Here is a 17,133-nt window from a genome sequence, read left to right on the forward strand (position 1 = left end):
AATACAAATACATTTTCAGTAACAAACTGGACAAAATGTACCCTTCATTAGTGTTCCAAAAGTATAATCTTGTGTTTCTGTTACGGAAATAATTTGCATGTGTCCTCACCTGAGTCCTATGTACCATTTCATCACTGGTTCCAAAACGTTCCACCATTACAGAACGCAGTTGCTGGGCTTCAAATTCCAGCTGCTGGCGAATGAGGTCCATTTGCAAGGAGAACTGGAACAACAATGAAAGGAGATTTAGGTACAATAAAAAATATTTTCTTTTTTTACGTTTCATCCCCAATAAAGATGTTGTGTAAGCCAACAGGATTTCTGGAAGATAACTTTCTGGACAGTAGCAGACCAAAAAATTGAAATTCCACTGGCACTGAGCTGTATGTGTCGCCACTGCTCAGTGCCAGTGGAATTTCAATTTTTACAGACTACAATAGACAAGTGTCTCACACACGTGTCGCAGCATAACATTTTGCATTTAACAAAGCACTTATTAATATTGTTTATGCTTTAAACCATAACCTCACAACCCAACAATTCCTAGACGATTAACTTGGATTGTGGTTTGTAGACAACGTAATACGTTATGTTTATGTTTGTTATGCACGCTTGACACCTTGGCACTGTAGCCTATCTTCTGGCGCTTGTTCTGTCCTTTCACTCTCAGGGCCTCATTTAGTAACATTGCGACCGCAGCTTAATCTGCGCCTTTGCCCAACCGCAAATAGTGCACAGTGTATTTCCGCATTTTTGCGTGGTATTTATCAAACCAGATCCTCGTTGGACAATCAGCACCTTACTCCGCCCTTTAGTGTTAATTAGCACACCGTTAAAAGACGGGAGAAATAACCTGCATGTTACTGCCACCATGGGTGATTCGGGGAAAAGAAAAAGGAGGTTCAGCGAACAGGAGATAGAAATATTGGTTTAAGTTACAGCTAACATTAACATGTTACAAGGCAGAAATACACCTCTCCTCCCATCTCTTTGCGGCACACACCCACTTTCCCTTATACACTCCCAGCAGCGCTAATCTGCGTTTTTACTCATGTGCGCTGCCTTTGTAAATACAGTTTCATGTCTTTAACCGCTATTTTATGCCTGAAATGGGCACAATCCTATTAGTAAATGAGGCCCTCAGTCTCAAATTGCAAGCTTATTTTTGACACATTTTGCCACTTTGTCTTGTAAAGCTTTTGTTTATTATTATGTTTTTTTCAGCTCCCCTTGTTCTCTTTCTAATCTCGATCTGGTCTTTACGTATGTCTTACTTGCATCTTCTACCAGTTTGTAATTACGTCAATCAGGTGGCCAATCCTAACCTCCTGGGAACTGAGGCCTGTTCCATAAAGGCCGCTCAAAAAAGCTAGACTTAAAGTCCAAAACCTGACTTGAATTAACTTATAAGTCAAGGGGGGCTAAGCGGTTCCATAAAGGCCAATTTCAGCTCACGCAATTGTGTGATAGTCAAGCTCATTTACATTTACATTTATTCATTTAGCAGACGCTTTTATCCAAAGTGACTTCCAAGAGAGGTTTACAAAAGAGCATAGGTCACTGATCATAACAACGAGATAGTCCCAAACATTGCAAGTAGCCAAAACATGAAGCATACATTGTGAAAAAGCTAAACAAGTGCCAAAAGGGAAGACCCATAAGAGCATGCAGCTATACAAGTTACAAGTTACAAATTAAAAACAACATGAACCACAAAAGTGCAGGACTGTACCTGTAGAAGAACAATCAACAGTAAAATATTTCACAGCGAGTACAAGACTTAACTTCGTTATATCTAACCTAAAAGAGCAACGAGTCACTTAATAAGAGTCATTGTGATCCTGGAGGAAACTAACTAACAAGTCCAGCCAAGCATTCTTAAGTGCCGTTGTACTCCCGGAACAAGTGCGTCTTGAGCCTTTTCTTGAAGGTGGGGAGACAGTCAGTGTCCCTGATGGAGGTGGGGAACTGCTTCCACCATTGGGGGGCCAGGCAGGAGAAGAGCTTGTGTTGGGACCGGGCAGTCTTGAGCGGTGGGACCACCAGGCGGTTGTCTGAAGAAGACCGTAGGTGACGGGTGGGGGTGTAAGGTTGCAGGAAAAACTTGATGTAGATGGGTGCAGTCCCGTTCACTGCTCGGAAGGTCAGTACCAGGGTCTTGAATCTGATACGGGCGTTGATGGGTAGCCAGTGGAGAGAGATGAGGAGCGGGGTAACGTGGGAGCGTCTGGGTAGATTGTAGACCAGGCGGGCCGCTGCGTTCTGAATCCTCTGAAGAGGGCGGGTTGCACATGCTGGGAGACCAGCGAACAGCGAGTTGCAGTAGTCCAACTTGGAGAGGACCAGTGCTTGGACTAGCAGCTGGGTGGAGTGCTCAGACAGGTATCTCCTGATCTTCCGGATGTTGTAGAGGGTAAATCTACAAGACCGGGAGACTGCGGCGATGTGGGCCGTGAGGGAGAGCTCGTCATCCATGGTAACCCCAAGGTTCCTGGCAGAGGATGAGGGGGTCACCGTCGCAGATCCCAGGGTGATTGACAGATCGTGGGAGATGGAGGGTTTTGCCGGGATGATGAGAAGTTCTGTTTTGGCGAGGTTCAGCTGGAGGTGGTGCTCGGTCATCCAGGCGGAGATGTCTGCGAGGCAGGCTTCAATCCTAGCTGAGATCCCCGGATCGGTCGGGGGGAACGACAGGTACAGCTGGGTGTCGTCGGTGTAGCAGTGGTAGGAGAAGCCATGGGAGGTGATGATTGGTCCAAGTGAGGTGGTGTACAGAGAGAAGAGTAGGGGTCCTAGGACGGAGCCCTGTGGGACACCGGTGGAGAGCTGGTGAGGGTCAGACAGTTTGCCTCCCCAGGAGACCTGGTAGGATCTTCCCGAGAGGTAGGATGAGATCCACTGGAGTGCAGTGCCAGTGATGCCAATCTAAGAAAGTCTGTAGAGCAGGATCTGGTGGTTAACCGTGTCAAACGCTGCAGAAAGGTCCAGCAGAATGATGACGGATGACCTTGAAGCCGCTCTGGCAGACTGGAGGGCAGTGGTGACTGAAAGGAGGGCAGTCTCTGTGGATTGCGCGTGCACCCTATTATTAAGCAGCCCGAGGGTAGAACATGGATCATATTCATCCACCACGGGAAAACACAATGCTCCCTCATCCATTATGGAGCTAGAAAGCTGACAAAAGTATCTGAATTTGAATATGAAAGATCTGAAATATTTGTGTGTTGAATTTCATAAAACTTAATTTTTTTGCTGTTGAATATATAATATCTGAATTATTTGTATGCCAAATTTAATAAAACTGAATTATTGTGATCCAAAAATACAAATTTCTAAAATTCAGATTGCAGTAATTCAAATTCTTGAAATTCAGATTGCTGAAATTCAAATTGCGGAAATTCAGATTCAGATTTTGTCTGAAGTAGGCCAAAGGTGAAACAGCTTGCTTTCACAGGAAAAAGTAGACGATTTCAGAACGACCGAACTTGACCTCAGAACAAACTGAGTTGCTAGTTGGAGGAATACCCAGATCACACATAAGTATCTGGGATAGCACACATACGTCCCGATGTGTAGAAGATATGTCGGCAAGATCTAGTATGGAGATCGTTGGCATTTGATCGAGTTCCAGACGACGTGTGGACAATGAATCCAATCACACCCGGCCGTACTACAGATATATCTTGTTAACCATAGATAACTCCTCATATCTATGCTGTTAAATACTATGTCCGATCTCTCAGACAGCAAATATTTCACTATCCATAACCGATCTGAAATGTCACTTAGGAAATGAACATAGCCTATAGGCTGAACATTGACTTTGATAGGAATAAGGAGACAATGAAAAAGATGCTTGACCATCCGAAATTGGCTATTAGTAATACAGTAGCTAGCTAGCGTGTATTGATTCAACCTGGATTTTCAGTGTGGGTATTATAATTAAGAGACACAATTGAAGTTCATGATTTTATATCAGGCTGGATGTTGATGCCATCAAACTCTTAAAAGAACTCCAACACAGAAAAGAGAACAACGGAACATAAATATATAGGCTATAGCTTTGCCAGTTGTTCCGCGTCTCCCATCGGTCTTCGCCGCCCTCAGACTCTATCTCGACTCACTTGGTAACAGTAAATGCCGATTTTGGCAGAGGAGGAGACACAAGTTTTTACAAGTTTCATAAGCACTTGCTCCATACTCTTCCTCCAACGAGCAACTCTTAGCTTTTGTTCTGGGGTAAAATTCGGTCGGAGAATGTCTATATTCGGTCGTTCTGAAATCTTCTACTTTTCTCTGTGGAGGCAAGCTGTTTCACCTATGGCCTAGTTCAGACAAAATCTGAATCTGAATTTCAGCAATCTGAATTTCAAGAATCTGAATTCCTGCTATCTGAATTTTAGAAATTTGTATTTTTGGATCAAAATAATTCAGTTTTATTAAATTCGGCATACAAATAATTCAGATATTATATATTCAACAGCAAAATATTTCAGTTTTATGAAATTCGACAAGCAAATATTTCAGATGTTTCATATTCAAATTCTGATACTTTTGTCAGCTTTCTAGCTCCATAATCCATCAATTTATCAAAATAAAATGACACGCCATGATTGATGCTATGCTACGTAGGATGAGGTCCTTTTTTATAGACCTTTACTTCATTGATAAAAAACAGACACCCTGTAAACAGATCTAAATGGACTTTTTTGTACATCGTTTTATAAATAGACAAAACATTGGATAATATCTGGACAATATTAATACATTGGTTAACATCTGGATAATATCAATACATTATCCAGCAGCCTAACTTAACACGGTTTTTGTGTCGAGAAAATGGAGGATAGATGTATGGATTTAGGTTTGTTTGTTGTTGCAATTGTAGGTTAATGTTAATAATAATGTAGCTATGATAATTACACTGAGATGATTTAGACTGAGATACAGGCCTATATGTCTGATGCCTAAACATTTTAAATCACAAAATAACTATAGCCATTTGTTTAACGTAGACTATGTAGGTTTGTGTCATTCTGAAATCATTGTTCATCATCGTTTAATGCATTAGGCTAATTGTTGTAGCCTTTTTTTTTTTGTACCAGTTCTATCAAGTAAAAACATATATTTCAAGTCCTGTAAAAATCCCCAAATACTTAACTTCCCTTTACATTTTTATATTGTATAATGATTGCCGAAGTGTGAAGTTAACATTTCACATTAGTCTACGTTCAATTTAAAAACTGAAGCTTTAGAAAATTGGTTAATAGATTAGACACTTGGCATTTAGGTTCAAATCATATCAACTGCTTGTAGTTTAGGCTTGTACTTCAGCAGAAAATCAGCAGAAGAGGTTAATGGGTCAATTTGGCCTACATATAGTGCGGTTGTCAAATGACCCGAGTCTTCTGACAAGGGACGATGTTACTAACACGTGATGGCGCTTCTTGCACCGAGCAAAGGCACAGTCGGAAAATGAACATGCCTTCGCCTCCTTTTTTCTCTTCTATGCCTTTCAATTGAAGACACCACCTCATGATATCTCAAGATCCGTGTTCTCCTTGAGTATATGGTCATTTTGTATCTCCTAACCTTATTTTAGCAGGCATTTACTCTTTTCTGCATATTACTGACTGTAAGTTAGTTACAAATGTGGAGAGGTGTTAATTAACAAGATGGTCAGTTGTAGTTACAAATGTGGCAGTTTTTATCACAGATCATTTATTATTCATTTAAGAAACTAGTGTCAGGTGCTTAAGGTGTCAGTGAAACCCACAAATACAGATTAATTGAACTATAGATAGTTCACAGTGCCCATGATAAAATTGCTGGCACACACACACAGTGTGTGCTGTGCTTTGTCTGTCATAGCCTGTAACATATTAGCCAATCAAATGTTAGGATACTCTGAAGTTGTCCTGCGGCGACTACATTTTCATGCGTCATAATATTTAATTTATAAAATGATTTGAAAGTATCATTGTATTCAAATACTTATTTAGAATGACTTGATTTAGAATGACCAAATATGTTGTCAGTGTAAGAGTAAAAGTGCTCTTACCGTGTCAATACATGGAAGCTCTGCCAGCCGCTGAGACAATCCCTTGAGCTGTGTGTAGTACCAGCAACGCTCTCTTTCTTCTTTATCTATCTCACTCAACAGCATAGTCCTGGAAGTCAAATCTCAGTTAAACATGGAAAACTGCATGTCCACACAAAACAATTTCACAAATTATTTATGTATTTGAGTATTTCTTATTTTTTAAAGGTCCCATGACTGAACTAAAATGTTCACTTTAGGAGGTTATTTAACATTAATATGAGTTCCCCTAGCCTGCCTTTGGTCCCCCAGTGGCTAGAAATTTCGATAGGTGTAAACCAAGCCCTGGGTATTCTTCTCTGCCTTTGAGAAAATGAAAGCTGAAATGCTTGGTTTTGAAAATGCTCTCCTTATGTCGTCATAAGGAGGAAGGTTTCCCTTTCTCTGCTTTGCCCGCACAGAGAATTTGGCCCACCAATGAAAAAATGAGCTATAACCGTGCAAGTGCGATATTGGTTTTTCCTCGAGACATCATGGCTTGCAAATGACCAAAGCATGGCAGTTAGCCCCGCCTCTTTCTTCCTAATAGCATTTAAAGCTACAGATACAGAAACGGCTTGCCTGAGGAAAGCTGATTTTGGGACTGCTCGTAGTGGCTGTTATTCTGCACCAAGGCTACATTCCGGGAAAGAGACTTAATATACGGTATTACGGGACCACTAAGGCCTAAATAAAAGCATCCAAAAGCAGCATGTCATGGGATCTTTAATGAAAGACAAGCGTTTTACTGGTATGTTGGTTATATTGATATGTTGCTTATATTTGTGGTAAAAACGTAGGCCTACTATTAAGGAAAACACTGTAGGATGGCCGAAACCTACAAGGCCATTGGAAAGTAGGCAAACCTCTTAATCACATTTAATTATATTCAGTTAGCAGATTTGTAACCAAACTGATGGATTAGGTACACATAGTTAGTGCTGTAGATAATCAAGAACTTGAAATGCACAGTTATAAGAGTGATAAATGCCGCAGACCTGTTTTACAAGATGTTGCAACAACATCATAGTGTGAATCAGAAATGCATCACAAAAAGGTATAGGAAATTATTCCCACTACTAATCTCTTAACCAATCAATTTGCAGCTCAAGTTGTCATATAGATTTCAGTTATTAAATAGGCGATTAGATGGCTTTGAAATTCTAAATTTTAATTCTAAATGATAGGCTTTAAGGGGATGAACATAACATTTACAAATTCACAATGTATTTATCTATATAAACTTTCACTCACCTTTCTTTACATAACTCCTCCAAGTACTGGGCAGTAATGTGATACTCTCCTCCAATCGCAGCTCTTTTTGGTGGGGCTCCCTCCAGGATGTGAGGGTGACCAGGATGCATTATTGTGTCATCCCCAGACAGATTCGAGCTTTGAAGGGCCGAAGGCCTAAGAAGGCTCTTAGTTCTCTCCAGTCTGGAGGAGAGAGTTGTCTCTATATCCCCATCTGACTGTTTGGCCAGACATGATAGGGTGTCTGAGAGAACATGCAGGTTGTGTGGCTGATGCTTTAGCTCGTAGTAGTTGGTGAGGTCCATATGCAGTTCTACAATATTGTGAGGATGCAAAGAGAAAAATGGAAGGGGGAATGCGTTACATTTTTATTATGTGAGTATGAGTGTAGAATTCAGAATTATTTTGAAGGGTTTGAAGTGAGTGGTTCTCAATTCCTTCTGCAAAATACAATACTGTGTTTCGACATACTAAATTGGGACATAAGCTAAATGGACAAAGTCAAACAGATGTGTCAGACCTAGGTCAATCAGATCAATCGTTAAATTAGTTGAAGTGTTCACAATCAAGCATTTAGAAGTATTTTCAAACATGAATCCTCTTAGATCTCATACCCATACCTTTAAGTTGATCCAACACATCTGCCCTTCCAGAGGAAGCTAAAGTACCAGCCTCCTGCTCCAGTTTGCTCTGTAACTGTCTCAGGATGTCCTAGAGAAGGAAAGAGTGTTTAAGAAACCCTAGTGTCCAGGTCCAAAAAACCCTAACACTGTTTCCCAACTGGATGCAAGCAATATTTTTTTTATAGAATAAACACAAATGCGGAACACCGAGACCAGGCAACAGAGACTAGTCCTTTTAACACACCCGCCCTTAACACTATCTTAGTTTGGATTTAAGGTGGAGATATTATGAGGGCTGAAAATATTTTTAAAAAATCAAATGAAAATGGAGATGACAATGGTGGTGTGGCTATTTAAAAATGGTGGGTTTTTGCAGCAAGTCCAGTGTCACATTTCTCTGAACAATCAGTAGTCTGCAGTGTTTTTTCCAGTCACCTTTTGGTTTAGCTTTGGCTCACCTGGAACCTCGACCGAGATGTTCCAAGAAAACTACCGGCGCCTATGCATTAAGTACCAGATTTGCGCAATGGAAAAACGTCATCATACTAATACATATGACTAATACATAATTACTGTCAGTTATTTGGTAACAAAAAAAACTTTAAATTAAATGCTTTTACATTCCTGGATAGTATTGTTCAAAGTACATAGTTTTGCTAACAATAGCAACCCAGTGTAGTTTAAAAATGTTGACTGATAAGGTTTTGATATATCAGACATAAAAACATTATGTGAGAAAGTGCAAGAGCCTGTAGATGTGTGTAGGTATGGAGGATTATAGGGGCCAAAACTAAATAAATAATTGAATGGCTAATACTTGAATAAATAAATAATTATATAATAACATTTATAATATGAGGAACGTCACCTTGCTGGCGGGAAAGGAGCCTGAGCTGGTGCGCGAGGTAGAGAGTTTCCGGCTAGATATAGTCGGCCTCGCCTCGACGCACAGCACGGGCTCCGGAACCAGTCTCCTTGAGAGGGGCTGGACTCTCTTCCACTCTGGAGTTGCCCTTGGTGAGAGGCGTCGAGCTGGGGTGGGAATACTTGTTTCCCCTCGGTTCGGTGCCTGTACATTGGGGTTCACCCCGGTGGATGAGAGGGTAGCCTCCCTCCGCCTTCGGGTGGGGGGACGGGTCCTCACTGTCGTTTGTGCTTATGCACCAAACGGCAGCTCAGAGTACCCACCCTTTTTGGAGTCTTTGGAGGGGGTGCTGGAAAGCGCTCCTCCCGGGGATTCCCTCGTCCTCCTGGGGGACTTCAATGCTCATGTGGGCAATGACAGTGAGACCTGGAGGGGCGTGATTGGGAGGAACGGCCCCCCCGATCTGAACCCGAGTGGTGTTCTGTTGTTGGACTTCTGTGCTAAACACGGCTTGTCCATAACGAACACCATGTTCAAGCATAAGGGTGTCCATATGTGCACCTGGCACCAGGACACCCGAGGTCTCAGTTCGATGATCGACTTCGTAGTCGTGTCGTCGGACTTGAGGCCGCATGTCTTGGACACTCGGGTGAGGAGAGGGGCGGAGCTGTCAACTGATCACCACCTGGTGGTGAGTTGGCTCCGATGGTGGGGGAGGACGCCGGTCAGGCCTGGCAGGCCCAAACGTAATGTGAGGGTCTGCTGGGAACGGCTGGCGGAACCCTCTGTCAGAAGGAGCTTCAACTCCCACCTCCGGGAGAGCTTCGATCATGTCTCGGGGGGGGCCGGGGACATTGAGTCCGAATGGGCCATGTTCCGGGCCTCCATTGTTGAAGCGGCTGACCGGAGCTGCGGCCGCAAGGCGGTCGGTGCATGTCGCGGCGGTAACCCTCGGACCCGGTGGTGGACTCCGGAGGTGAGGGATGCCGTCAAGCTGAAGAAGGAGGCCTATCGGGCTTTATTGGCTGGTAGGACTCCTGAGGCAGCTGATGTGTACCGGCAGGCCAAGCGGAACGCGGCTCTGGCGGTCGCGGAGGCAAAAACCCGGGCATGGGAGGAGTTCGGCAAGGCCATGGAGAATGACTTCCGAACGGCTTCAAAAAGGTTCTGGACCACCATCCGGCGACTCAGGAGGGGGAAGCAGTGCTCTGTCAACACTGTATGCGGTGGGGACGGTGCGCTGCTGACTTCGACGGGGGACGTCCTGGATCGGTGGAAGGAATACTTTGAAGACCTCCTTAATTCCACCAACACGCTTTCCGACGTGGAGGCAGAGTCTGGGGACATCGGGGGGGGCCCTTCTATCTCTGGGGCCGAGGTCGCCGAGGTGGTTGAAAAGCTCCGCGGTGGCAGGGCCCCTGGGGTGGACGAGGTCCGCCCGGAGTTCCTTAAGGCTCTGGATGTTGTAGGGCTGTCTTGGTTGACACGACTCTGCAACATCGCGTGGACATCGGGGACAGTGCCTCTGGACTGGCAGACCGGGGTGGTGGTTCCCCTCTTTAAAAAGGGGGACCGGAGGGTGTGCTCCAACTTTAGGGGGATCACACTCCTCAGCCTCCCTGGGAAAGTCTATTCAGGGGTCCTGGAGAGGAGGGTCCGTCGGATTGTTGAACCTTGGATTCATGAGGAGCAATGTGGTTTTCGTCCTGGCCGTGGAACAGTGGACCAGCTCTATACCCTCCGCGGAGTCCTGGAGGGTACATGGGAGTTCGCCCAACCAGTCTACACATGTTTTGTGGATTTGGAAAAGGCGTTCGACCGTGTCCCTCGGGGGCTCATGTGGGGGGTGCTCCGAGAGTACGGGGTACCGGATTCCCTGATCGGGGCTGTCCGGTCCCTGTACGACCGGTGCCAGAGTTTGGTCCGCATTGCCGGTAGTAAGTCGAACTTGTTTCCGGTGAGGGTTGGACTCCGCCAGGGCTGCCCTATGTCACCGATTCTGTTCATTACCTATATGGACAGGATTTCTAGGCGCAGCCAGGGTGTTGAGGGGGTCCGGTTTGGTGACCTCAGGATCGGGTCGCTGCTTTTTGCAGATGATTTGGTCCTGTTGGCTTCATCGGGCCGTGACCTTCAGCTCTCACTGGAGCGGTTCGCAACCGAATGTGAAGCGGCTGGGATGCGAATCAGCACCTCCAAATCTGAGGCCATGGTTATCGACCGGAAAAGGGTGGAGTGCCATCTCCGGGTCGGGGAGGAGATCCTGAACCAAGTGGAGGAGTTCAAGTATCTCGAGTCTTGTTCACGAGTGAGGAAAGAATGGAGCGCGAGGTCGACAGGCGGATCGGAGCGGCGTCCGCAGTGATGCGGGCTCTGCATCGGTCCGTCGTGGTGAAGAAGGAGCTGAGTCGAAAGGCGAAGCTCTCTATTTACCAGTCGATCTACGTTCCTACCCTCACCTATGGTCACGAACTATGGCTAGTGACCGAAAGAACGAGATCGCGAATACAAGCGGCCGAAATGAGCTTTCTCCGCAGGGTGTCCGGGCTCTCCCTTAGAGATAGGGTGAGAAGCTCGGTCATCCGGGAGGGGCTCAGAGTAGAACCGCTGCTCCTCCGCGTCGAGAGGAGCCAGCTGAGGTGGCTCGGGCATCTGATTAGGATGCCTCCTGGACGCCTCCCTGGTGAGGTGTTCCGGGCACGTCCCACTGGGAAGAGGCCCCGGGGAAGACCCAGGACACGCTGGAGGGACTATGTCACTCGGCTGGCCTGGGAATGCCTCGGGGTCCCCCAGGAAGAGGTGGTGGAAGTGGCCGGGGAGAGGGAAGCCTGGGCCTCCCTGCTTAGGTCGTTGCCCCCGCGACCCGATCCCCGGACAAGCGGTAGATGACGACGACGACGACGATTTATAATATGAGACACTAAATATATAAATGTTACATGTACCTGTGTGTATATATATAGATTTACGTTTTCATTTGTTTACATTTATTGATTTATACTTTCATTTATCCACGGTGTAATTTGCTGCAGCGAAATAAATCTGTCGTCACCTGTCACCAAGTCAGGGGGCGGGTTAAAGCCACAGCTGTTTAAGCTTTGGCAGAATAAAACAATGCATGCAACAGGAGAAACAGGTTCCTTTTTTTATACAGTAATTGACCACCTATTCTCAGCCTTGAGGGTAGCTCAATAGGTTGAAACTGTATCATGCAAAGTGCAAGGTCACAGGTTTGAATCCAGCCACAGCCTTTGGGCCTGTCTTTTTTATCATCTGTTTAGTTAAACAGGATGACATCATTCTGAAATACCATGCGCTATTTCATGCAATTTCACCTTGAAATGTCAACCGTTTCTTAAACTTTGTCCCATAGCTGACCAAAGCTAATACTCTGCCCTTTCTATTCATAGCATCTCAACAGTTGGTGTGTAGCAGAGAGGATAGAGAAACTTATGCTCATGAGTTCAAATCCCCATTCAGCCTATTGTTGATGGCCAAACATGAAGTAGTTTTGCTCTCTTGTGGTCCAACTCTTGACCTTCTGCAATGTACATTTTTATAATATGTTGCCATTTCGGGGAGGAACCCGCATCGCTGCTTGCAGCTATATTTTAATTTGTAATTTATACATTTTGTATGTCAATTAGGCATTACATTATATAATTACTCATTTATTTAAGCTTTGTATTATATAATTATTTATTTATTCAAGTATTCAACAATTCTATTCAATTATTTATTTATTTAGTTAGTTAGTTATGGCCCCTATAATCCTCCATATGTAGGAGAGACAATGTTAAATACAGTACATGTGTACTGGTGTTAGGGATTTAGAGAATGCGAAAACATGAGAGCAAGTGCTCGTGCCAGAATGCAGATGGAGCCTACTGCATGTCCACACATTTAGGATAGAAAGACAGAGCGCAGGTTTAAAGAAAACCAGAGTAGCAGTGAAGAGCAAAGAAAAGGGATTTACTGCAGTCTCCACATGCCACTGACACATTATCGTCACACATACATCATCTCAGTCTTAACTAATTACACTAATGTGTTTTAATATACCAGCAGAAAGAATGGCAGCTAAAGTAACAAACCATCAGTCAACATGAAAATGTTTTTCAGAAAAAGATAATGCTTAAGTAGTAGAAAGCTGTTTATCTTTACATACAATAGCTATTCAGATGGTTAGCTATGCACACAGTTAATACTTATCTAAAATGTAAAAATAATTTTCCAAATATAGCAGTCGTTACATACTTTGCCTCTAAACGGCATGGGCAATGTATTATTTGGCAGGCAATTAAAGAGGTGCCAGTGGTGGCACAAAGGAACAGACAGTGCAGGAACCTGTATAGACCTGTGCCTGTGTTCTCCACCTCTGTTTCACCAACTGTCTCTGGAGGAGGGGATCCCTCACTGAATTGCTCCTCCCAAGGTTTCTTCAATTTTGTATCTTCTAGTGAGTTTTTTTCTGGGAGTTTTGGGGAGCCCTCTGTAACATTGCTTGTAAAAAGGGCTATACAAATACATTTTGATTGGATTTTGATATAGATCCAGGGTCATGGTGATTAAAATAGGCCTGAAGATAAGTAGAAAAACTTAAATAATGTGGTTTGCCAATGTGTGAGAATGCTGCTGTTTTCAAAACCCTGTGCCCGTGATACAATCAGTGATTAAGATGTCAGTGAAACACACAAATACAGATTACTTGAACTATAGATTCACAGTGCCCGTGATAAAATTGGTGGCACACACAGATTCCTTGAATTATGGAAAGCTGTGCCTGTGACGCAAATGGTGATGACAGTGCTTCTCAATGGGTTTGGTACTTATCCTGTATATTTCTCAATTGAAAAGTCTCTAAAGTACTTGTTCAACCTCCACATCATCAATTCTATTCACTTAAACACATCATAAAAGCAATTTAATAATATTTTAAACAAATAGCCAATGCTCTGGTCCATATTGTCTTTTTCTTAGATAGCTAGTATTTCATCAGTAACATAGTCGGTTTCGGCTCGCGAGACCTAGCTTAGCGCAGCTCAGGCAACTCAACATGGCCGAGAGTTGAGAGCGAAGATAACAAAATTGGCACAAATTATAGGGGGGAAATTTCATTACAAAGCTTATCATTAAACACTATGTTAATCTCTAATAAACACTGTTAAAAAGGATTTATTTTTATTTTATAACTAACAACATATTTACATATGTCTTTAATTAATGTATGCCAAATTAAATACATGATACACACTAACACTTGAAAAAAAAGTATCTTCATCAAATTCTATATCTATATCAAATTCCAGTACCCTGCTTTTTACATTTTCAAAATCACACCAGGAAAAGCTAATTTAAGGCTATTTCACTCCTGTTTACTGTTAAAGTAAGAAGTAGTTGTAAAAAAAATGAATTTGTAGTTGCAACAGGTTTGTTCTTTACAGATCTATTTTTTGGTTTCATGTTATACTTATGACTTTTTCCAATTCCATATGGCTGTTCTCACAATCCTGTTATTATATATGTTCAGACTTTCAGTGTTTCCGATATGTGCATTTTGCTGAGGCGACTCACCGCTATAAAATCATTACTGCCGCTGCTTCAGAATTCTATGAAATGTCACAAAGTCACATTTATATGACACTGCGGATCTGTCCGCTCCACAGAATTAAAACGAACGGTCATCTGCTCTCTCTCCACTTGGAGGATGAGCAAAGTTAATAAACAACAGCGTGAGTATAGCAAAGCATTTTCTCCTCAGCTCAGGAAAGCAGTGACAAAACAGGTCAGAGCAGTGTGCGAAATACAGGGGTGTCCGTGGGGGCTTGACCCCCCCAATTAACCCATGAGCCCCCCTGAAAGCCTCAAAAGCAACATTTGAAGGGGGTCTCAAATGTTTTGAAAATACATACATATTGTCACTAATGGTCACTAAAATGTTTTTAATCTCACCATGTCCAGTATTCAGAATTCAAAACATTTATTCAAATTAAAAATTGCAAGCGGAGCCAGCCAGTCCTGTGTAGCGTTCGTCTAGTAAGCCATGTGCGCCAAACAGAAAAGTTGAGAAGTATCATTCACACACAGGGGCGCCGCCAGGAATTTTGGGCCCCTTGAAAAATAAAATATACTGTATATTTATATTTGTTGATGATTTCTATTAGTTGTTCTATTGTTTGGGGCCCCTGTCAGTCAGGGGCCCTTAGAATTGTCCTAGCTTCCCCCCCTATACGGCGCCCCTGTTCACACACTTTGGGTTCACATCCAAAAAGGTGGCACTCAGAGATGAAGAAGAGGCACCGAATGACAATTCTGTTGCAGCTAGCACATGGGCCCACTCACTACCAGAACAGAGGATCCTCCCACCCAGTGATTCCCCAGAAGAATAACGTTTAGTTGAGGCCGACTGCTCCAAAGACGCAGCAGGTGCTGAGGTAACGGTCTCCCCTAATGTTTTACCTACGGCCAGCAGCGGACTGGCCATCGGTAGCGCCTTGTTTATTTTACATAAAGCTCCAAAAACAACTTTTCGCTCAATCAGCCAAAAAGCGGTATGCGCACTCGCATTAACTGTGGAACTCCCTACTAGCATCACATCAAACCCAGAATGTACCAAAAAAATAGGCAAATAAACCTGCTCCCCATGTATTATAATTTTATATTAATTTTCATCAGAGAACAATTGATTACCAAACCGCCTATAAGCAGCCTAGGGAAAACTGTCTGCACCGTGAACAAAATCAAATCACATCACGCATGATGTTCCCACAACTGAACTGGGATGTTAGGTAAACAAGAACAAATTATGAGTATTTAGTGATCCTAAACATGTTGTTTATTATTTTGAGTGGCTTCTTTAACACGTTAACTTTTGTAATATCCAAGAAATTGAAAACTGTAAAAAAATATGTTTTTGATTCTTAGCAGACAATTCGGAATGACCATTTTCACTGGACCGGGTCACATTTATCCATACTTTGTGAAGAAAATGTATTAATGATAGAAAAACAATGTTTCTAGGTTAGATAAGTGTACATTAGTTTATTTTTGATCGATATTCGATCATAAAATAGATTTTCTTTTGGATTAAGTTTGACCTGTTACTAGGTCCCTCCAAAGCTATCATCAGATCTAATGGCCACATCAGTGTTAGCCTGGCTGCCAGCCCAACTTCTCCCCGCCCACAAAAAAATTTGGTCGGGAAGTTGGGTCTGGAGGGTCTCGTATTGGGAACAGCTACACAAAACCAGGATCTGGGCGGACCAATGAAATTACCAGGGCGGGCTTTATACGATGATGGACAGATGATCAACAGTAACATAATCAACAACGTCACGAAAGAGCCCCCGGGTTGAATTCATTTTCAACAAATAACATATTACGTTGCTCTGATTGGTTGTAGGTCTATCCAATTGAGCATAGAGGCATTTGTTTTACGAGTTCGGTTGAAACACGCCCCGTAGTCACAGCCCAACGGAGAGTTTTCAGACTCATATTCTGACTAGAATTATGAGTATGACAACGTCAGGCTACATCAGTGTGGCTTTATCACCTTCCAAAATTATTGAATAGGACACAGGTCCAGTTTTTTACCTTTCTTTACCTTGTTTCTGCATTTTCTACAGTAATTCCCCATATTGTGTTAGGTTCTTTTGTCAATCTTTATAACAAAATATATTTTTTTATAAAGTTTTTATTTCCTTCTAGTCTGGGTTTTCCACACTCACCTTCATGTCAGAAGTCTCATTTTCCAACTTTGACAAGTGGTTGGAGTTGTCCTCCAGCTCCTTACGCAAATGGAAATTCTCTTTCCGGAGTGCCTCTACCTGGTGGGCTAGCTGGTCATAGGAAGCCACAGAGTTGTCCATCTTTAGGACCTTTGGAGAATAGAAGGTCTGGAGGTTAGCTAACAACCAGCTGACAGGTAGAAATTAACATAATTAATAATTAATGTTTGTCAATAGCAAAACAGAAAATTTAAAATTTAAAAAGTTCCTTATGAATTTTCATAAAATGATATAAAGGTCACCCAGTGTTTTGTAACCTGTTTAACTGTCAGTCTTGTGATGTGTAATGTTTGCTTTACAAAGATATCCACACCAAAGACCAAAAGCTTCTGAGGTAAGGATAATAGAATAAGAAATCAAATCAAAGTTAATTAGTCGAATGCGTAGTATACAGGATAAATACTTTGCAATGAAATGTATATTGAGAGCATACTGACTGGTGGCATTACAACATGGTTTGGCAACAGCACTGCCCAGGACAGGAAGACACTACAAAGAGTGGTCAAATCTGCACAGCGTATTACA

General features: G+C 43.0%; 1 protein-coding gene across 1 annotated transcript in view; it reads right to left on the reverse strand.

Moving 5' to 3' along the window:
* apc2 (APC regulator of WNT signaling pathway 2) overlaps positions 1 to 16,689 on the reverse strand; it is a 35,572-nt gene extending 18,883 nt beyond the window's left edge. Inside the window, exons 1-5 of the mRNA XM_084692913.1 lie at positions 16,549 to 16,689; positions 7,954 to 8,044; positions 7,334 to 7,646; positions 6,062 to 6,170; positions 110 to 223 (exon numbers count right to left, since the gene is read on the reverse strand). Coding sequence (XP_084549039.1) covers positions 110 to 223; positions 6,062 to 6,170; positions 7,334 to 7,646; positions 7,954 to 8,044; positions 16,549 to 16,689 — 768 coding nt within the window. The remainder of the gene's footprint in view (positions 1 to 109; positions 224 to 6,061; positions 6,171 to 7,333; positions 7,647 to 7,953; positions 8,045 to 16,548) is intronic.
* Positions 16,690 to 17,133: the final 444 nt, after the last annotated feature.

This window comes from Hypomesus nipponensis, chromosome 26 (assembly GCF_054491055.1).
Source record: "Hypomesus nipponensis isolate SF chromosome 26, ASM5449105v1, whole genome shotgun sequence".
Taxonomy (NCBI): domain Eukaryota; kingdom Metazoa; phylum Chordata; class Actinopteri; order Osmeriformes; family Osmeridae; genus Hypomesus; species Hypomesus nipponensis.